Genomic DNA, 23,374 nt, shown 5'->3' with positions numbered 1-23,374 from the left:
CTGCGTCTGACAAAGAGCTATGTCGAATTTGTACCCAAGCTAAAAAACAACGAGAAACACGTTATTATTGTCTAGCCTGCGAAGAGAAGCCAGCACTTTGTGTGGAAGGTTGTTTTAAAAAAATCACAAAAAATATAATTGTTCTATTACTTTGTGTTTGATTTTCACTGTATGAATAAATTTTCTGTTCACGTACGTCGGCCTTGATTTTTTGTTCTCTTCCCAGAAGTCAACTATCTTTTGTTACGCTTATATACTATGAATATACTCGCAGCTGCACAAAAAAGGCAAGTCCAGCAACTATGAGATAACTTGTAGTTGGTCCTCTCAGCCATATTGCCTACTATGAATTATCTCATAGTTGGCAGTCAACGTGTTAAAAACAATATTTCAGCACTTTGCTAGAGGGTGTAAAACAAGAGGTCATCCCTGAAAGTTGGATACGAGTGTGGTTAGCAAGGTTGGAGAGTGGTGAATGAATGGAATGGGTTTGCCTGAGTAGTTGTGAGTGTTTTGTCTGTTAATGGTTTCAGAAGAGGTACGATAAATATTGGGTCTCATATGATGAGTCTTAGGACTCCATAGAGATGCCCATGCACTAATAATAATAATAATAATAAGTTAACTGGTTACAAGTTAACTGTGGAAATGTCAGGGTTTCTCATCCTGCAAAACAGACAAACTGATTAACAGACATAATGTCTTAGTCTTGTAGCTTTAGAAAGATACATTATTTCTCAGAATTATCCACTATATGGTCAGGGATTTGATTAGATGGTCAGCAGTGAATATTATTTTGTAAACATGTAAAAATTTATGGAAATTTTATCAGCAGATGAAGGAGGTAAGGAATGCATTTGAAAGGTGGCAAGGAAGTGCTAGAAGTATGACCAGTTGTATTATTATGTTAAAATTGTATTAGAATTGTTTAACATAATAATACAACTGCTCATACTTCTAGCACTTCCTTACCATCCTTCAACTGTATTTCATGGGTAGCTGATTTCAGAAGAATCATGACCATCATGAAACACAGATCGTGTCTTATCAAATTTCTTTCCATGAGAATTTTAAAGACTACTATGTTCAGATCATCTTTATAAAACAGAAAGCTACAACAGACTCATATTCTGTGTATTTTCATATAACTTCTTTGATTAATCAAAGATTAATAACATATATCCTCGAATAACATATATTTGGGTTGTATCTTTTTTGTGTGTTTACTTTTCATTTGTAATAAATGATTGCTTCTTTAATATTCCTTTTGTCATAGCAGTTTTTCTTTGTGTTTCTAACTTGCATCCTCCATCTTCTTGAATAGTTCCTCAAAGGTATGTGAACAGTTATGATTGTTCATTGTTCTTACCTCTAATGTCTATTTTGTTTTATATTATTTTGTTCTTTTGATCCTGTTATGATTATTTTCATTTTTTTCTGCATTTATATTGTATCCATACTCAAATAAAACATCTTCTACCCTAAATATTATCAGTTTTAAATCCTGCTCATCCTTTGCTAATGCAACTACAGCAAAATATATTATATGCATCTGTGCTCCACATACATTTTATTTCCTTCTTTTACTACATTCGAAAGTTTTTCCACTTGGTTATATTATAAATTAAATATGCCAAGAAATTATATTCTTGGTTTAATCCAAGTGTAAGCAAACAAAGTTTGCACGTGAAGTAACTTCACGACAGGGCAACTCGTATATAGAGGCTAATGACTTCACATCACTTGCCTTAATATAATAAATTTAAAAAATAAAAAAAGATTTTTTATTAAATAAATAATAAAGAAAGTAATAATACATTTGATCATTATTATGTGATTGTGGCTGATGAAAATACAAAAAAGAAATACAGAAACTTCTTTATTTCTTTTTTGTCTTTTTCAAATAAAAAAAAACTAGTGAGTAATATTTAAAAATATTACTCACTAGTTTTTTATTCATTTTATTCATTATTATTTTTTCCACTTTTTAGCCTTTAAATGAAATGATAAAGAATCTTAACAGTACTCTTGGTAAACAGAAAATGAGATTTCTGAATTTGGATTTGGACAATATTTATGTTGCTGTTATTCAAGAAGTCCACATGCAGAGTATAGTTGGTAAGTACATCAGAATCAGAATATGTAAATATTAATTTATGAAAATATAAAAATGCCTAGTATTAGTGCTAATTGAAAGGGTGGAGTCTTTGCTTTCCTTTTATTTGAAAAATGTTTATTAATCTTCTTATATATATATATATATATATATATATATATATATATATATATTTTTATGAAAAAAATTGAATGACTAGAACCGAGATTTAATTAAAAAGGTTTTAATATATATATATATATATATATATATATATATCTAAATTCTCAAGTGTGGATAAACCTCAAATCAGTCCAAAAAATAACCAAAAATAATAATCAGTCCAAACCAAAAATATGCTCTGTACCTTGTAGACACTCAAAGAATTTTCTTTCATGAATAGCTTTGCCATCTACGTTATCATATGCAGCAAAAAAAGAGTGATTATTATGTGTCAAATGTTAAATTTTTTTTGACATTTGACACATAAAAAATCACTCTTTTTTTAATTTATTTATAAACATGTATTTCTAAAAAAAAATAATAAGTGGAGAATTTTGAAAAAAAAAAATTGTATGATGCTCTTTTAAATAAAACTTTTCTGTAATAATGTTCTTAAACCTTATAAAACTCAAGCAGCTTGTTCAGAGTAGAGTTTTACAAACATCCATGTCCATGGTGGGATTCAAACCCACAACTGCTTGGTTAGAGCTGGTATAATCAGCTGACTTTTTTGATGACTGTCTATGAATAATGTCAGGATTTCACAATTTACAACTGGTAGAGAAAACCAGTGCAGATTTAAAAAAAAAAATAATACAATAAAATAAACTTTGCCTCTGGCTCGCATAAAAGCAAACCTATATTCTTTTACTGAAATTCTGTGATCCTTAGTAGCTTTTACCAATGAGAGGGTTTTTAACAATGGTAAAAGCCTTCTTTCTTGCCAATTCTGATCTTGAACCATTCATAATGCACCTGTGATTGATTGTAATCAGAATAAAAACTGATATTTGCTAAGTTCCAACATAGTATGTTTTGTTTATAGCAGTTATTGATTGTGGTGAGTGAGTGCATTGAACAGTTTAGCTTGGTCATTAATTATAATTAATATAGTACATCTTTGTTTTTATGTAATAGAGTTACTCCTGACAAATTGGAATGTACATTTTTGTTTTTTTGTATTAATAATAATAAAAAAGCTATGCATACTTTTTCAGCTTATCTCACTTAAGTAGGGTTGCTGTTTCTAATGTGTCTACTCCACATCCTCTTGTCTTGGGCTGTATCCACATCCAAGTTCTTCATCCTCAGGCTCCTCCACCAGCTCCCCCCCATCTCTTCTTCTTTGGCTGCCCCTGCTTCCTCCTCCCCTTCACATCTATTTGCATGACCTTTCTCCCCACACACTCATCCTCCCTCCTTGTCACATGACCAAACCATCTCAACCTTGCCTCCTGTATTTTCGCTCCTAAGTTCGTGACTTTCACCATTTCCTTAACATAGCCATTTCTCAGAGGATCCTTTCTGGTCACTTCCACCTAAGCATTCTCATCTCTGCTACCTTCTCCTGCTGATGTTATTTTTCCTCAGGGTCACAGTTTCCATAGCATACATCAGAACTGGTTTTGCCACTGTCCTTTAGATTAACTGACACCCTCTTATCACATAGCACTTCAGCCATCTCTCTCCATCATCCAGCTTGTATCCTGCATCCCACTTCCTTCTCACCCTATACATTCTCTTTCACTGTTGAACCTAAGTATCTAAAGTCACTAATCTTCTTGATGGCATTTCCTTCTAGCTCCAGATCCTAAATAAGTTTCCAGTCCCAAGCCTAGATAAATGGTGAAGGTTGACATCAGTAAGGGCATCCGGTCATAAAACTTCACTGCCATGTCTAACTAATAAAAAACTGCGCATACTAGTCATCAGATTTGAAACTTTTATTTAATACTATTTGTACCTCCTTTAATGACTGCCAATACTGATCCTCTTCAATTCCTTGTGTATAGTTTGGTGAGATATGGTTTGGAACAGTCTTCATTAAATGCTTTGGTTAATTGCTGCACACAGGAAGTTCTGTTTGTCTCCATACAAGCCTTGTCAGATGACTGTTATCTTGTTCCTGACAGACTATCTTAGGACCACAGTTACATCTCTTAGACAAGTAATTATTTTTGGATTATGGATTCTTTTTCCACTGATTAAATATGTGCTATATCTTACCTTTTTAGAAACCGGTGAGCTCTGCTGTTTTCAAAATCATGGCTCCAGCCAGATAGGCACCCACAATAAGCCCTTTATTGAACTCCAAAGATCCTTTGTTTTTCCTATTGTGATCAACACTATTGACATTTACTGACCAGCACAATTCTTAAATAGTTGCCTAGAACTAGAACACGTGACGACACGTGACTAAGTATTTTGCATATACGCTGCTTAAGTGACTGTTATGTGCATCTGCATAAAAGTTTCTAATTCAGTGCGGGTATTTGTATATTGCATGTACGCAGAGAGCTAATTGTTGTTTTTGGATTAACGTTAAAGATGAAACTGGAAAAGGCTGAATTGGTAATTTTTTTGGTTATTTTACGATATGTGATATAACTATTAAGTAAAGTTGTCCGTCCATCACTATGCAAGTTATTCCACAATTCCAGCTGGTTAGATTACTTGAATTTGGTGTTTTGGAATCCTTGAAAAACTTGTTGATCTGTTTCAATTTTTGTTGGACTCTAATCATTGGCAAGGGCAAAATGTGTCAAAATTATATGTTAAAGTAACTTCACTCTGAGTCAAATTTAACAAAATTTTGGACCTAGGACAGAAAATATGATCATGTTCTTCAGTTTTAGTTTTTCATTTGGTGTATTTTTATTTGCAAAGTGATTCAAAATTATATGGAATATGATTGGCTGGATATGGAATATGATGAGAAATTTGATATTTAGGACCTTGATTACAGTTTAAATTGTTTTGATTTTGATTTCATTCAACCATTTGTGGTAGCAGAATAAATAAATAATAACTTAGCCTAAAATGTGTTATAACTTTCAACATGCTTGTATTTTTACAAAAGCACCAATATCTACTAGAATTATTTCAATAACACAGCTTTGTCTCAGGCATATGATGGCCCTTGTGAAAGGAATGGAAATATGGACAATCACAAATTTCTCTTCTGAACAGTTTATCCTGTATTATATATACAGTTTCTAAGTGTTTTAATCCTGATATTCATTTGATGCTATAACATTGAACTCCCCCCTCCCCCCATTACAATCCCATTTTTATTGGAAAAATAACTTGAAATAATGACTTTTTTGTTATAGTTGGGCATTTTATTTTCAAAACAATTGAAATAATTCAGCATGCCTCAGTGTAGTTATGTCCAGTGTTAAAACCAGTTTAAGTTTAAAACTGATCAATGAAAAAAAATTTTTTTTTTAATGGACTAATGATAATTCCTCCTTGGGTTGATATAATTTGGTGTTTAGAATCAGAAACATAAAAAAAAAAAATTAGTATCATTGATTATGATTATAAATTTGCATAATAGTAATTAGTATAGTCACATTGAATATGATGTATGTAGTATAAAATTGTATGTGATAAGTTATACATTCACAAAATGCATAAAGCACATTTTATTCTCTCTCTCTCTCTCTCTCTCTCTATATATATATATATATATGCCTTTAAGCAAGCTATACTGGACAGATTTTACTGAAATTCAGGATTATAAAAATTTATCAAGCAATTTCAGTTTGTTTCTCATTTGGATCATCTTGAGGGACATAGGCACAGAATAGGTTGAAAATATATGTTGTAATAATTCTACTTTGGCCAGATGGAATTTAATAAAATTTGGGATTTAGTGAATCAAATTTTGCCATTTGGATAGTTTTAATTCATTATTATGATTAAAATAACATTTTATTGTTATGATTCAATTGAACAAAGTTAACTAAACCAAAAATTTTATATCCATGGTTTATAAGCCAAAAACAGATCAGTTTCATAATCAGTAACTTTAACTTTTGTTGGGTCTTGGGTGTAGGCAAATCTGTCAAAAGTACCACAATCCAATAACTCTTTGGATGCCATAAAATTTTGACCAACAACATAATTCTCACAGCAATGACAGTTGAAAATTCAACTTTAAAAACAGCTCAAGTTGACTCTCACCATAGCAAACTCCTGGGGACCACAGGAATTGTTTACTGTGGTGAATTTCTTTTAGCATGGTGTCATACCTGTCAAGCTTTAGTAGGGACATTTCAGTAGTTCTTTATAGCAAGAAAATTTGCTGTAGTGTGAGTCAGTTGTGTAAGTTACTTGGTAATATAGTGGATATATGTAGTGCAGTAATTTTTGTTTATTCAGTTCAGCCTTAGGTTTAATACTGGCAATGATTTTTTTTAATCTATAATCATTTTGTTTTTAATGGAAAAATGATCGTTTCTTCTTTTCTTTTTGTTTGCGATTACTAGATTAAATAGTATTTTTATTTGTTAATTGCATTTGTTCTCTACTTGATTTGCCTATGTTGCATGATAAAAATTCCATCTCTGTAAGAAAAAAAAAAAACCCTTGCAACCTCAATACATTATTAGCTTACTAAGGCTAATTGAAAAGAGTCCAAACAAAGACTCTCTTCATGATGAGAATTGAACTGAGGTCTTTTACAGTCAAAGGACACATGTCACATTGTTTACATTGATAAAATGATAATTCCTCCATGGCTTGATGGAACTGAATAAAATTTGGTATTTAGGGTCACAAAACAAAATTGTCTCAAGCACATGTGCCAATAATGGCTCTAGGTTTATTTCTTCTCTAAACTGATGTTACTTTTTGGCTGGAAGATGATAAAAAAAAAAGGGGGGGGAACAGGTTTTTTTTTACCTGATATCATTTGAAAAGTTCTATGGAAAATGATGAACAGCTTTTTCTATGCTGCATAGAACATCAGTCTTCAGAAATTAGCGAGGAGTGATGTCAAAACCAAAGTTTTTTTTTTTTTAATTAAGATAGTATACTGGTTTCCATAAATTAAAGAACAAAGAGAAAAATTGTGATGACTTGAAGGGAGGAAAACTAAAAAAACACATGAAAGTCAGGTACATTATGTAAAAAGTGATGCTGAGTGATTATCATATCCAAATGAGTGGCACAGTCTGTGGTATATGCAAATTAAACCATGGCATAACCAATGAAACCAAAGTGGGCATTTTGGAATGGTTTTTCATTTCGTGTTATAATTCTTGAATATCACTGCAGGAAGTTATTTAACCAATGTGTTCGGGTGTTAAGCCATCTAGAGGCCATCCAAAGTCAGGTGGAGGTGGTCAGATGGTTGCATGTGGGTCATTTCATGGTTCACAAACTGTGGAGCTAATTCTAACAGGCATAAACAGCATCCTGGAGATACAATGAAGGAAGGCCACTGGTTACAACCACAGTGGGTGACCAATATCTCCCATATTCGTTAGTCAAAACAGGACTGCTACCTGGGAGTAGCTACAATCTAACCTTGCATTGGTGTTTGCTTCCACTTTGCAGAGGGTTTCAAGAAGGTGGTGTGTATGCTAGGCATCTGGTAACATACTGCTTCCTCACGACACAGGAGAGAACATTTGAGATGGGTCAAGTTCATGTCAACTGGACCCCAAAACCAATCCTGATATCCATGAAAAGGATACATTAGTGGAGGTAGCATGATGGTTTGTAGAGTGCATCTCGTTGAGTGATGCACTGACCTGTGTGTGTGCTTCCTAGCAAAACCTTGAATGCAACTTATAGAGATGAGGTTCTGGATGCCTTATAATTGTGCATATGCAGGTGTGATAGGGGGAGACATTTATCCTATAAGATGATAATGCTCATCCTTATCAAGCAAAGCTCATGGACCAGTATCTTCAAGAAAAGACTTGTTTGTATGAACTGGACAGCCAGGTCTCCTGACTTTAATCCTGTCAAGCATGTCTGGGATGCTTTAGGTAGACGTGCTGCTGCTCTCACCCCTTTGAGGGATTAGGTGAGTTTTGCAGGAGCAGTGGTTGTTATTACCAACTGAGTTTCCAGACACTATTATAAACAGTATGAACTGTTGTAAGTTCTGTATTTGTTGTGAGGGGTGACTACATTCTTTATTGAGTTTGACAATCTCATTTTGACCTCTTGTTTCTGATCATTGTCTTCAAGTGCCCTTTTTTTTACTGAATTAAACTAATTATTCAATTTTTGTGGATGTTTTTTTATATCTCATACCATACTGTTTTTCACTGAATTGCATAAAAATTCATCATGCAGTTTTTGAGTTATCGTGATTTCTCTCTTTGTTCCTTAATTTATGGAAACCAGTATATTTTCATTACATTAAAGGATATAGATTTTTTTGTATTAGATTTGTATCATAGCATATAGATATGAAAATTTTTCTTCAAATGGGTTTTACATGAGACCAAGGTTAGTTTGAATGATTTTCTCTCTTTCTCTCACCTCTTCCATAAGACGATTGAAAAATTATCGTATATTACTTATATCCCACTTTCTTGATACGTCCACTGAGCACAATTATTGAAGTAAAATGGAACCAGGACATCAGGAATTAAGAACCAAATTCTTTGATAATTGAAAAATTTCTTCCTGGCTTGATAGATGTGGAGTAAAGTGGTGATGTTACTTTCCCAAAACGAGCATGAAGATAGTTTTTCTTTCTATTAAACTGAATTCTTTGATAAATGAAAAAGAGCACTAAGTGTTTCATATTTGTGACTAAGCAGTTTTATTTATTTATTTATTTTTTTAAGATATTGTCTCTCAAAATGTACATGGAAATATTGAGATTTTTCAAAGTGTTTTCATTGGCTAAAGTTTCAGATATATTTGAGAGGTTTAGCTCTATTTATGTAGTGAACTTTTTTTTTTTACTGCTCTTTGTCTTTCACAGAAAAACGGTATTGTGATATCGACATGGTGTTTTTGGCCATGAAACTTGATGATCGTGATCCAAAGAAACTTGTGTTGTATATGTTTGAAATAAAAACCAGGTAACTGATTTTTACTTTCAAATTTCTGATATAATAGACTATGTTTTATTATGAAATATAAAACAAAAGTGTAATACTCTTTTTAGCATGTTTATATGGAAAAATATTGTCAGTGAGATGCACACAGAATACCTTCTGGTTGGTTGAATAATTTACTATGGCAGATTTTGTCTGCAAGTAACTTGTACAGTTGATTTATATAGATGATTTCCAGTATGATATACCTGTAGGGGAGGGGACATGGGAATAGCTTGTAATAGTGAAGGGTTTTGTTGTAGTGAAGCTCTTTTGAAATATCATTGTGCCTGTAGGGCTTTGGTTGGGACTTACTAGTTATAGTGAACTAATTTGTTATAATGGTGTTTGTTATAGTGAGAGTTAATGCCACTTGCTAATGCTAATCTCAATAGATGATGTATTATAGGCTGTTAATAAGAAAATTGAAACATTTATTGAAACTAGCTGTGAAGCAAGGTTTTACAGCTTTCTTTGTATAATCATTCCATGATCTAAAACAATCTGGACTAGCACAACATGCTATGTCTTCCACACACAGGATTCTTTGGAAGATGACTAAAGTCTTATATAAAAGATGCTTTCTCATGGAATGACTGTACAAAGAAAACTTTGAAACTTTGCTTCACTCTAATCTAAATTGATCTGATGGGTTAGGATTATGTATCCTCTTTGTGGGAAGTTTTTCCTCCTTAACACACCTTTTTGTTCTTCTTCAGCTGCTCCCCATTTCTTTATGGGTCACTGTTTCTGATGAGTCTTCTCCACTGAGCATTGGTTTCTTTTGTAGACTGCATCTTTGTCCAGGTTTTTCTCCTTCAGATTTTCCTCTACATAATCTTTCCACCTCTTCTTTGGTCTTCTTTCTCCTTGTATTTCCATCATCATGATACTTCGTCCATCATATTTTTCATTTCGCCTCATTACATGTCCATACCATCATAATCATGCTTCTTGTATTTTGTTTGTAATTGCAGTCACTTTTACAGTACCTCTGATGTGTTCATTCCTCACCTGATCTTTCCTTGTTACTCCACAGCCATCGAAGCATCCTCATTTCTATAGCACTAATCTTGTTTCATTGGACTTCATAGGTAGCGTCTCCATTCCATATAACATTGTAGGTCTCACTACTGTTCTGTATATTTTTCCTTTCAATTTCACTGGTACTATTCTATCATACAAAATTCCTTTTATTTCTTTCCAATTTGTCCATCCTGCCTGAGTTCTGTTATTGACTTCCCTTTCCACTTCACCTTTACTATCCGCTACTGAACCCAGATATTTGAATTTATCTACTTTCTTGATGACCTCTCCATTCAGCACTACACCTTCTTCAACATCAACTTTTTGACCACACACACACACACACACACACACACACCAGATATTAAGTTTTTCTTCTACTAACCATCAGTCATTTTTCTTCTAATACTCTGTTCCATCTTATCAGCTTTTGTTCCACTTCCCCCCTTGTTTCTGCACACAGTACAATATTGTCTGCATGTAGCATACTCCAAGGTGCTCTGTCAAAGTATCTCTTACTACATTAAAGAAAAAAAGACTGAGTGCTGATCCCTGATGTAAACCAACTGTTACCTCAAAACTCTCTGTTATTCCCAAACATCTCCTAACTGTTGCTTGCACATTTCTGTACATTTCCTGTATCTATCTATCCATCTATCAGTGGTCCTAACAGGAACCTTTCCAAGTATTCTTGGACTTCGCAACCGTATATCGAGGATAAGGTGGTTAGCCCTAAGCTTCCCAGTGTGTCCTATGTCTGTAACATATTTTTCTTGTACTTTCTTTTCTCTTAGACTCCTCTATATTTCTTTTCTAGGTACCGTGTCATATGCCTTCTCTAGATCTATAAAAATGACATGTAATGGCCTTTGTCCCTCCATGTATTTTTTGATCATCTGCTTCAGAATAAATACTGCATCTGTAGTTCCTCTTTGGGGCATAAAACCAAACCTTTCTTTTACAATATTAACTTCTCTCAACCTTTCATCTAAGATTCTTTCAAGTAACTTCATCGTATGAGACATAAGTTTAATTCCTCTATAATTACTACAGTCCTGTATATCTCGCTTTCCCTTATATATAGGTACCACCACACTCTGTCTCCATTCCTCACAAATTACCTCTTGACTATAGATCTCCTTCAACCGATTCCATATTAATTCAATGCTTTCTTCTCCTAATACCTTCCAGACCTCCACCGGTATTTCATTTGGTCCGGCAGCCTTTCCACTCTTTATTTTTGCCATTGCTCTCACTACTGTCAATTCCCCTAGTCATTCCTTCATTTGGTAGTCCCTCTTCCTCAGACAGCCTCCCCTTTTCCTCATTCATCAACTTCTCAAAATATTCCTTCCACTAAACTGTTTAAATTAAACATATTTGGCCGTTTGAAAATTAAACATAACTTATTGTTTTAATACTGACCATATTGTAATGCGTACAAACATCTTACATTCTTTGCCTACCAGTTTCGCTAGCAAACTGTCTAGCTTTTTCAAGGCGTTGACAGAAATACATAAAAATACTAGTCAATGCAAATTGAAAGGAACATAAAAATGTCGCAAACAATCTAGTAGCTAAGGTTACACGTTCGCGTGACAGAGACTGAGAGGACATATTGTTCTTATTCATTATCACGCATGCGTGTTTGTTGTAAACGCAATGTGATTACTGACTAGCTGTAGTTCAGATGGATTTAGAGAGAGGATCAGGTTTTTCCACAAACTGTTCTGAATAGTACCCTGATTTCTGTTGAGGTTTCCGCCAGTTATTAACACTATTGTGGCTTCTTTGAATAAACGATGTCTGTAGTCGTCATCCAAATATGGCATGGAGCTGTTTTGCCATTCTATCGTGTCGTTAGATGTTCAGAAATGATGTGCTAAACCGGAAGAAATACTTCTGTTGTGGTTTACATCACCAACATGTTCTTTTTGTGTAATCTCTAAACTCCGTGAAGTTTGTCCGATGTAGGCAAGACCACAGGAGCAAGGAATGTAATATACTCCTGGATATTTGTAGAATGGCACCTTATCTTTTGGGGATCCTAAAACCTGTCTGATGCTGGTGGTTGGTTTGAAGACCACTCTGATGTTGTAGGCTTTTAGTATTCTGGCTATTTGATAAGAAATTCACCTGATGAAAGGGATCACTACAGTAGAAATGTGCTGGGAGCCTAATTCTTCTTGTCTGAGGTTGTCACCTTATAGATATTTTTTGATAATGTTCAGAGGATATCCATTTTGTGATAATGTGTTTGCTATTAGTGAGAGTTCAGTCTGTGTATCCTCCTCTTCTGATATAAACTTTCGGGCTCTATTTTTCAACATATGGATAATGCTCAGTTTGTGTGTTCTGTGATGGTTTGAAGTATAATGAAGATATCTTCCAGTGTCTGTAGGCTTTCTGTAAATATATAATTTGACATCAAGATGTCTAAAAAATGCAGTTGGTTGTTGTTTTCCACTTCCAGAGTGAATTTTATCTTGTTATGTATGGAGTTGATTTTATTCACAAACGATTTTAGGTTTTCTAAGCTGTCTTGCCTTACTATCAGACAACTCTACCTATAAGATCCTAGACAGAGACCCCATCATGAAAAATCATAATGAAACAAACCAAATGTCAAGTTGGTGCTCAAAGGAACCCATGTTTTGTCAGTAGAAGATGTGAAAGCAAAAATGATGGAGATCCTCAACAACCTTTCAGAAAATGATCTGCAGAATTGCTTTGAATGTTGGCAGCATCATATGCAGCTGTGTGTGTCAACTCAGAAGGGAACTATTTTGAAGGAGATCATAGTTGATTTTCTCAATTTGTTAAATAAAAAGAGATACAGGCACAGTCTCGTTTTTTTCTGTGTCAGACCTCGTATCTTAATAAGCCATCAATACAGCCTCATTGTATCTTACAGTTGATTTATCCATCTGTATTGAGAATTTCCTTGATCTCAGTTTTTCAACAAGTTGTGTTTCTATATCTTTAGGCCATCTCATCTATTCTTTTGCTAATAGTGTTATTGCTCAGTGGCATTCCTTTGTCATCTTTCTCCAGAATTGTTTTGAGAAAAGTTGATATTGCTGGCTTAATTAAATCCTCCCCTATAGTATGACTTTTTCCTGATTTAGCTATGAGCAGAGAAATTTCATAACTAGCTTCAAGAGTATGATTTTGGGTAGCTGTTCATACAGACAACAATGAATCTATTGTTGATCTTTTCTCAAACTTCTCCTTTAGAGACTTAAATTGGTTCAAATCGTAGTTCACACGAGTGCTATGTTTTGCCTTCAAACGCGCTTTGAGATGACCTTTTTTCATTGATTCGTTGGTCAAACAGTGTCCGCTCAGGATGAACAGAATGGTGACTGTTCATCCTGAGCAGCAGGTATGAAACCAAACTTCAAATACTCACCTGAATACTAACAAACTTTTTTCTTGCTTGCAATACACATTTTATGCATGAGTTAGCAACTGAAAGTAAAAAAAATTGGTTTATAAAGTATACTGTACACATGTGTGGATTATACAAGGAAATTAATGGCATTTAACATGTATTTATGTTACTAAACACATATAATAAATAGAAAGTTAAAATAATAAAGTAAAATTTTAAGTCTACTGTCACAAGCAAAGAAAAAGAAACTAAACATTGACAATACATAAAAAATTAAACAAACTTGCATGGTTTCTATAACCAAAACTGCACAAAGTTAAATTGGCACTGTTTACTTTTCAGAAGTGACAGATTTCAGAAGTTACGATCTAACCTTAACACTTTAACTGCTGTGATGCTAATTTTTTTTTCCGTCTTCGCAGGCCACTGCGCTGAATCGTCATATTATGTTATCCTAGTGATTATTTCACTAACCACGCTGTGAAAATAATTTTTTGTTTTTGTTGAGACATTTATTCATTGTGACACACATGCGTTTCACGTGGCCTGCTGAGCAAAGTAAGACTGTGCCAACAATAAAACACCATGTGAGGCATAGCGTGTTTCACATATAATCTATCTACCAAGTTTAGATTTCTTAGTATATTTGTTTACTGATTTGTTATGACTTTGTTTTGTTTGTTTTATCACTAGCTGCCGGCCTTGGCCAAGTGGTTAGCGTATCTGCTCTCCAACCAAAAGGCTGCAGGTTCGAATCCCACTGTGGGCATGGATGTTTGTGATTGTCTGTAAAAATACTAGTTGTGGCAGTGGGTGGTAGACGGCAATGGTGTAGTTGTGGTTAGTTGTAGTTGATGGAATGAGTGGTGGAGACAGAGTTGTAGAGCAGGTGCCCTCCCTCAATGAGTCTTTGGACTCCCTGCAGGTGTCGTGTCATGTAATAATAATAATATAGTGAAACAAAAAACAGGTGCTTCTTTTCATTACGTAATTAGGATATTGAATGTTTTGAGAGTGTTATTATTTTAGTAATATGGGTGACTAAAAGACAGAGCAAAGACTGCATAAACGTTTGGACGAATTGATGTCTGTAGAAGATGACCATCCTTTCGAGGGCTCATCTGATGATGCAGAGTACGAGCCAAGTGAAGCAGGCAGCTCATCATCTTCAGATAGTGAAAGACTGCTCTTGAAAAAGAAAAAAACACTGCCAGACATTCCTCCTGTTTTTCCATCTTGTTCCTCATCCACAAACATGCCTACCGAAAACTGTTTTACAGACGACCACATCACAGAAGCTACTGAGAATATTGTGAGTAATTTCTACCTAAATGATTCCTCAGAAAAAGAAAATGAGATGAATTACCTTCTCTGGCATGGGGCGAAGTAATGGGGAGGTATTTGAAGGAATTTCCATTTGAAGAAAATGCAGGAATACTTGTTAAACTTTTTGAAAATATGTTTGAAAAGTCACACATCGATTTTTATAGATTGTTCTTAAATGATCATTTGTTGGAACTCATGATCAACGAAACTAATTGTTATGCTTCTCAGAAAATAAACACAAGTTTTTTTGTCCAGTGCGAGAATCAACAAATGAATAGATAACAACATACAGGAAATGAAGACTTTCATTGGATTGCAGCTTTGGATGGGTCTTTTCCATTTTGCCTTACCTGTCTGACTATTGGTTGAAAAAAATAATGTATTCAAATAAAATTAGTAAAGTCATGTGACGAAATTGTTTCGAGCTGCTACTATCAAACCGGCATTTTTCGAATAATGAAAATGCACGAAGGTGGCTATACCTATGACTTCAGAATTTATTGCAGGAAAGAGAAAAATTTGACAAATGCCAATGAAAATGTCCCAACTACTGTTGTTATGATATTATGCGACCCACTGCTGGATTGTGGCAGAACAGTTTATGTGAACAATTATTACGCGAATGTAGATCTTGCCCATAAGTTACTTGAAAGAAAAACACACCTCGTCGGTACCTTGAGGAAAAACAACCCAGGTGAAGTAATTAAAACAACAACAACTAAGAAATGGTGAATGTAACTCTATGGAGAGCAATACAGGAATTGTGGTCACAAAGTGGCAGGACACTTCATGATGTTCTAACTCTTTCTACAAAGCATGTTAGTCAGATGATGACGTTCAGCTCCAGTCAAAATTCTGAAGTGAATAAGCCTGATGGCGTCGTAAAATTCTAAGAAAAATAATACAAATCTAAGACTTTCATAGATTTATCTGACCAGATCAAATATTACTCAACAAGTTTGAGAAAGGGTATCAAATGATACAGAAAAATTGGTGTCCATATGCTTCTAGGGTCATCTGTTGTAAACTCTTATTTCTTCTATAAAGGTGTGACTGGTAGAAACATATCAATAACTGCTTTTAGAGAGCAAGTTGCCGCTTTGTTAGGTCTATCTAAAAATAATCAAGAACGTCAATCCCAGAAGATGAATAAACATATGTTGGCAGATATGGGTGCATCCAATGCGCGATGATATGTTGTTTGCTATAACAAAATATCAACAGAAAGTGGCAGAAACGTTGCAGCTAAGAAAGCATCAACTTCTCAGTAGAAATGTGACCAGTGTAAAAAATATTACTGTGTGACATGCTTTTGTGAAGTCCATGATTGCACCCTTTAGCAATTAGCTATTTTTTTTTCATTTATTGACTAAAAATAATAAAAATAACATTTGATTTATTGTCTTCAAGCTGAAATCAAAATAGCTTTCGTTTCTTGCCTTTTTGAAATAAAGATTCCAATTTATCTCCTTTGTTTTATTGAAACATTTTCGAAAAAATAGTAAAAATATATACATATATTTTCGTATTTTGATGGGCTCAGCTCGGTTTCTCATGCACCAGGCCATGCTTATATACAGCCCATGCATTAAAAATAGCTGCTGTGAGACACAGCTGTTTCACTAAGGAATAACGACAAGTTAGCTTGTGAAACAGATACGTATCACATTGTGCTAGTGGAAAGTGTATGTGTGAGGCATACTTGTTGGATATGGCAGTCAAAGTTTTAACACACTTACGCTGCCAAGTATTTCTGTTGACTGCTGTACTTGTGTTGTCAGCTTTTTTTTCTTGGAAAGTCAGGGTTGCAGCATTGGTAATTTATATCCGACAATGGTGATTTTTTGACTATATCAGTCATGAAGTGGCGAATGCAACATCATTTGCTAATTGTCCCCCTATGGGGCATACACCCCAGGTCGGGGAAACACTGGATTAAACCAAGAATATAATTTCTTGGCATCTTTAATTTATAGTATAACCAAGTGAAAAAACTTCCAAGATCTTAATCCCTCTGGGAGGAATCCCAAACTTTCTTTGCTGCTTTCTTCCTTTGTATCGTTTCTTGTACATTTTCTTCCCACCATCAGCTTTCCTTGTTTTCTCTTATCTTGCCTGATGTTTCTCCCAGTATCTCCTTGCTAAATTTCTTGATTGTGTCTGCACTGTGTTGCCATCATTGCTGGACATCACTGAAATCTTTTTATCTTCTTGAGTACCATCTCTTTAAATCTGTTTTTTCACTCTTCCTCCTTTAGTTTAAACCTGTGCACTCTTTGTGTTCTTGTTGTTTTCACTCTTTTGAGATGCAAGTCCATGCAAACTAGTTGATATTGTGAAGTGATGTGGGCTCCAGGAATTACCTCACAGTTCCTCACTTCCTTGAGATGTGTTCTTCTGTACATGAAATAGTCAATTTGAGATGTTATGCCTCCACTCTTGTATGTGATTAGATGTTCTTCCCTCTTGCTGAAGAAAGTATTCACTATAGCCATTTCAAATGCAACTGCAAAGCCTATTATTCTTAAACTTTCCTTATTCGTTTCCTGTATCCCATGACTCCATGTATTTTCTCACACCATTCATTTTTCCTACATACATGTCCATTTAGATCATCCCCAATAATCACATGTTCCTCTTCTTTCAATCCCTTTATCACTCCATCCATTTGTGTCCAGAATGCATCTTTTTCTTCATCTGTACATCCAACCTGTGGAGCATACACACTAATCAAATTAACCATATAATTTTCATAGTTTAATTTCACACACATAATTCTTTCATTTCTTTACACAATATAATTCCCACTTTATTTCTTCCCATCTCTGATGCTCCACCATATAATAGCTTGTAACCAACTCCTAGTTCTTTCTCTTTGTTACCTCACCACCTAGTTTCTTGCACACACATGTCCACTCTTCTTCTTTTCATGAAATCTGCTATTACTTGTCCTCTGCCATTCATACTCCCCACATTCAGTGAGGCAATCCTCAGTCTCTTAGGAGCTAGCTTCTTTAGCTGCACCTGATCTTGATACAGTAGCTCTTGCTCTTGTATCACATATGTAGGGCAGTGTATCTCTACATTGCCTACAGGGTACGCCCTAGCAGTCCTTGAATAGTCCAATACTTGATTCATCATATAGGTTTTGGCACTATTTTTATGACTGGATGCTCTTCCTCACGTTTCTTCCCTCCCCTTTTATCCGGACTTGGGACCGGCTGAAGAATAGGCTAATACTTCTCTCCAGGTGGGGTTAACACACCTTGTTCTAGTTAATTAAGTAATTTATTTTTGTAAACATTGTCGGACTTAAATGCAATTTTGACCATGCAGGCCAACATGATTTGCGTGTTACTGCCACATTTGCATTGTTGATTCTTGGGATATGTTGCTTGTGCCTTGTTTGAATTTTTAATATAAATATATATATACATATATATACATTGGACAAAAATTTTAAATCAAATAAATCTTTTCATGTAAAGTTTTCAGTTTATTATTCTTATAAATATGCTTTTTCATATTTCAATTCATCAAGAATTTTGAGTTTTTTTGTGAAGCATGTTTCAAGGAAATGTAACACTATGGTAAATTGTTCATAAACTAGGTCAAGCGCATTCATCAAATTAGATTCCTCGAGTGCTGTAGATCGAGCTAGGTAATTTCTTTGTGTGCTGTAATATTAAAGAAATGTTTATGTTCTAAGCTCATTGTATTAATTTACAAATCAGCAAGTTCTTCCTTCTACATCAACTTGTCAACAACAAAAATCTTATCCATTTTAAATGGGCATATCCAATTGACTTGCAAATTATTTGCCAAGCTATTGAATCAGTAGAATTATTTAATTATTCAGCATATTCCTACAGAATGTCTGAAAAGAAAAAAATAAATAAAAAAGTTAATGCTGTTCAAGATACACATATGGAAGTTTAATCTGTAGTGTCTTCTGTTGTTAGGAATGCATGATAGTAGTTATTAAAATATATGGCTTCCCTTTCGCTTAAGAGGAGCTATGTACCTTATTCAGAGGTTCTGACTTACCATTGCTCCAAAACTGTATCTGTTATAGATTTTTTTTTAGAACAGCTGACAGACTTCAGTTTGAAATGGCACAAATAAATAATCTACAACTTTAAACCTTCATCTCCTAATTTATTTTATCTAGAATTTAGGTGTTACTATTCTTAAAAATTAATAACAACTCTGTTACCTTAAAGGCTGATAAATAATAGTGGTATAAGACAAAAAAGAATACTACAGAAAACTACCTTAATGCTGAATGACTACTTTACATATTGTCCACTTTCTGATAATCCAACGATGTGTTTATACAGTCTAAACAAACTAATTGATGAAGTCTCCTACTGGGATAATGGCACACAAAAAAGATCTACCATGGTTGCCCTTCTAGATTGCATTGTTTTCTCAAAAATGCATGAGCCTGATGTTCTGTTGCACCTAGTAGTCAGTTGCATTGTTTCTCTCTCTCTCTGTTACAAAATCAAAAGCATCTTTCCAGTTTGTTATCTTCCTTCAGTGGCACATCCATGTCTTATATTAAAAAAAAAAAAAAAAAATCTAGATTTCAAAGAAAAATCTATCAGAACTTCGTCTCTTATGTCTCTTTGCAAATATTCATTTAAACAAAACATTGGAATTATCCTAACAAGACTTTCTTACCAATATAATTTGCTTCTTTTGATTGTAATCCATTCAGGTTACTTTACATGCCAGAATAAATTGGCATTGGATTATTGGTTTTTCCTACCAGTAGATTATTTTACGGAACACTTCTCCCGCTAAGGGAGAAGTATTCATTTAGCCCTTAGTGGGAGTTTTATTCGAAGTATATAGTGAAAGATCAGTGCATTGCTGGCCTGGTTGGCCAAGTGGCTAGCATACCTGCTTGCCAATCAACAGGCTGTGGGTTCGAATCCTGCCATGGGCATGGATGTTTGTGATTGTCTTAAGGTGGAAGATGAATGTCATTGCCTGGTGTGAGATCACCGTCCTGCTTATTGGAGGTTGAAGTGGCTTGAAAAATTCTATGTTTGGTTTCTAGAGCAGGGTTTCTAGACTATGTAAAAAAATAAAAAGAAAAGAAAAATGCAAAAAAAATAAATAAATAAAATAAAAATTGATAAAAATAGAAAAAAAAATCCTTAGCCCACCCACGGTACAAAATATAATATAGGTTTACAAAATAAACTTTCTCATGGGTGGGAGTAACATAAATATATATATATAGCCTTGAACCACACTCCCACTAAGGGCCTAAGGGTTGGATGTTACGGAGAAGTGTAATATTGCTGCTGATTTTCATGAATTTATGGTATTTAATATATTTCTTGATATTCTGTTAGAATACTGTAATATTAAAGCAGTATCATAAAAATGGGCACCAAAAACATAAGAACAAATGAACAGCTACAAAGAGGAATGATAGCGAATTTTTTAAAAAGATGGCTTGTCCCAATTAGGGAAGAAATTAGAAAGATGGGAGAAATGGAAAAAGTTGAAAAGTAATTAAAGAGCCATCGGAAGTACATGAACAGTAGCAGCAAAAGGAGTAACAAAAAAACACTGAATCAGATAATATATTGTGTAACAGTAATTGGGTTAGTGGGATTGATTATAAAAAGAAGGATATTTGCTGTGGAGATGCAATTAAAAAACATGCTAATAATGACATTACTACTTTTCATTTTTCAGTTGCTAAAATCAAAAATTTAATGCATGTAATTGAAAAGAGATGATAATTCCAGTAGGACTAAGTGATTTGTCTAGTGATAAAGACAGTACGAGAGAGAATATATAAAAGGACTGCTGGAAGAAGCAAGAGTGAAGAGTAAGAATGTTGCAAGTTTTTGATATGAGTTTTGAAGGAATAAGGGATCATAAGGAGGGACAGTCAGCACTTGAATGTGTTTAGTATCAAGAGTCTGGAGAAATTATTTATTGCTATGAGATCTAATAATATGGAAAGTTGGAAGAAACTAGATTATGATAGGAGGAATGATAAGAATCTGTGCATAAGAGCAAATAAGTTATATAAGCATATTAATAATACTACAATATGCTTAATAATGGAGGTTCGTCTCCGTTTTCGGAGTTATTAAGTATAAGGATGTCCGTATAAGTTGAAACATTAGATTGTCTAGTTAGATCATACAGACTACAGAGGAGAGTATACAGAAAAGCATGGAGGTAACTTATGTCGGTAACTTGGGCCATAATGAATATGTTGTGGCCTCAGATTATTGGTATTAGTGGACTGGGCTCTCAGAGGTGTACTAACTGGTACTGAGTGTAAAGATACAGTATAGTATTTTGGAAAGGATAGACAAGATAGGAGAGGAAAAAGTGTGATGCTAATATTGGATGATTTGAGTCCATTTAGAGTAGAAAGCTGTGATTGCAATATTTCCATGTGGCGGTGAGTTTCAAACCTATATGGTGTGAGCTGGAGTTAAACAAGATCAAATACATGGTTGGGTGTTGCTATAGACTAAGAAGTTGAAGTTCAGGGGCCATGGTGAAACAAATTGTAAGAATAAGGTAAGGTAACAAATGTAAGAATAAGGAAGGCATTTTGGCCTCTTTACAAGGCTTTGATATGAACTTCTGGTCTCCTGGTTTCCAGGGTGATGTAGATACAGTGGAGAGTGTTCAAGATATCAGAACCGAGGAATGTAGATTATAAGGAGAGAGAGAGAGACATTGAGAATTTGTGAATTGCAGATGTAGCAAACAAGAGGGGATGTGATATGAGAGAGACCTACAAACTTTTGTGAAAAGCTCATACATGATATCAGTAGATGGTTTTTCATTTCATAGAGGGTGAGGAGAGGACATGTGTGGAAAGTGAGAATGAATGCAGTCAAGAAAGGAATGAGAGCTAAATTTTTCTCTGAGATTAGTGCATGACTGGAATGGCTTGCTTTTGGAGGTTTCAAATGCAGATAGTGTGAATCAATTCAAGTGAGGGTATAACGAGTCCATCCCTGACTTCCTGGAGGATTTTTGTAATAATAATCGTATGGATGATATCTTTTCTGATATCATTTGACTATAAGCTTCAGAACTTTGTCACTAAGATCACGACATATGTCCTCAGGTACAGTTTACTCTACAAATAGAAAACAATCATCCTAGATTTGCTTATTGTTCATCAGCCAGATGGGTAAGTGTCTTTAGTTTTTAGAAAGACTAGATTCCTGCAATGTCACACTACCACCATCAAAATTCTGGTCCATCAAGTTCACTTTCTGTATTCCACTGAGGAGGTTATTATTGCAAATTCAGTACATTAAACAACCCACATCTAACTGCATCAACAATTCCATTAACCGTTATGGAAATTCCCTGTTGTCATACTCTCTCTCAGGAAGATGTCGACCATATTAAGTGACCTTTTTAATTAATAAACTTGTCTCCTTTCTACACTCTGCAAAAGATCAAAATTTTCCATTTAACCTACCCTGGTGTTTGCCATGAGGAACAGATAAACTACATGAAATTCCTTGAACTGAACCAACCTGGACTTTGCAGAACATGCCATCTCCTCTCCTCTTCCACACACTGCATTCTTTGAAAGAAGACTATGATCCTACATAAAAAAAATTCTCATGGCACAGTTGTACAATGAAAGCTATCAAACCTTGTTGCATTGCTGTTATGAGAAACTGTTTCCATTGACATAGCTTGTCCTAGTTATTTATTTTTTAAATATTGTTATGCTTTTATTACAGTTTGGACCATGCAACCCTACATGATTTATGTGCTACTGCTAGGCTTGCATCATTGATTCTTATGTCGTTTAAACTTTGAATGTTTATACTGATGTTGCCCTTGCTTTCATCCTCTGGATGAAAGTTTTATATGAAATATTTTCACTTAAATTTGCAATTGTTTATTATTCTTATAAATTATGACAGCTTAACATAATTCAGATTTCATAACCAGTTCCAATCGACAAATTAGTCCATTATTTGCATGTCTCTGAGCATGTACCAATGAAAGTTGAATTACTGTCTGGACATACTGCTCAGCCTCTGTCTAGTTCATGTATTCAGTGATGAACAGTGTGAAAATCATGTCTGCACATTTAAGTTACCAACTGATAAGTTTTTTGCATGTTTAGTGTTTAGGCTTATTGTGCTGGTGTAAACTCATTATTAGGTTTAATGGAATTAATACAGCACAGAGAAACCATGAAATACAAGTTATCAGACCCTGTATTTCATCTCTGCTACAGAAATATTGTCAGGATACAATCTTAAAATTGTAAAAGCACACACAAAAACACTCAAAACAGTAAATGGAAAAAAATTATCTTGAAAACCTAAAGTCCTATGAGGGGTGCCCTCTATGCTATGACCTACGTTTTACATGCTATTGTTTATTATAGATATTTATGTTTGCAACATGATTTTGCAGTTTGTTTTATAGCTT

General features: G+C 34.4%; 1 protein-coding gene across 2 annotated transcripts in view; it reads left to right on the top strand.

The window, feature by feature from the left end:
• Positions 1–23,374, top strand: part of LOC150092317 (m-AAA protease-interacting protein 1, mitochondrial-like) — a 36,064-nt gene that overhangs the window by 11,784 nt on the left and 906 nt on the right. For both annotated transcript variants that reach the window (XM_090415114.1, XM_090415113.1), the window contains exons 3-4: positions 1,992–2,118; positions 9,054–9,153. In XM_090415114.1, coding sequence (XP_090271240.1) covers positions 1,992–2,118; positions 9,054–9,153 — 227 coding nt within the window. The remainder of the gene's footprint in view (positions 1–1,991; positions 2,119–9,053; positions 9,154–23,374) is intronic.

Source organism: Typopeltis vanoorti, chromosome 26 (assembly GCF_054136105.1).
Source record: "Typopeltis vanoorti isolate ZY-2024b chromosome 26, IOZ_Tvanoo_1.0, whole genome shotgun sequence".
NCBI lineage: Eukaryota > Metazoa > Arthropoda > Arachnida > Uropygi > Thelyphonidae > Typopeltis > Typopeltis vanoorti.
The sequence above is the reverse complement of the archived record's forward strand: the minus strand, read 5'-3'. Positions and strand labels throughout refer to the sequence as shown.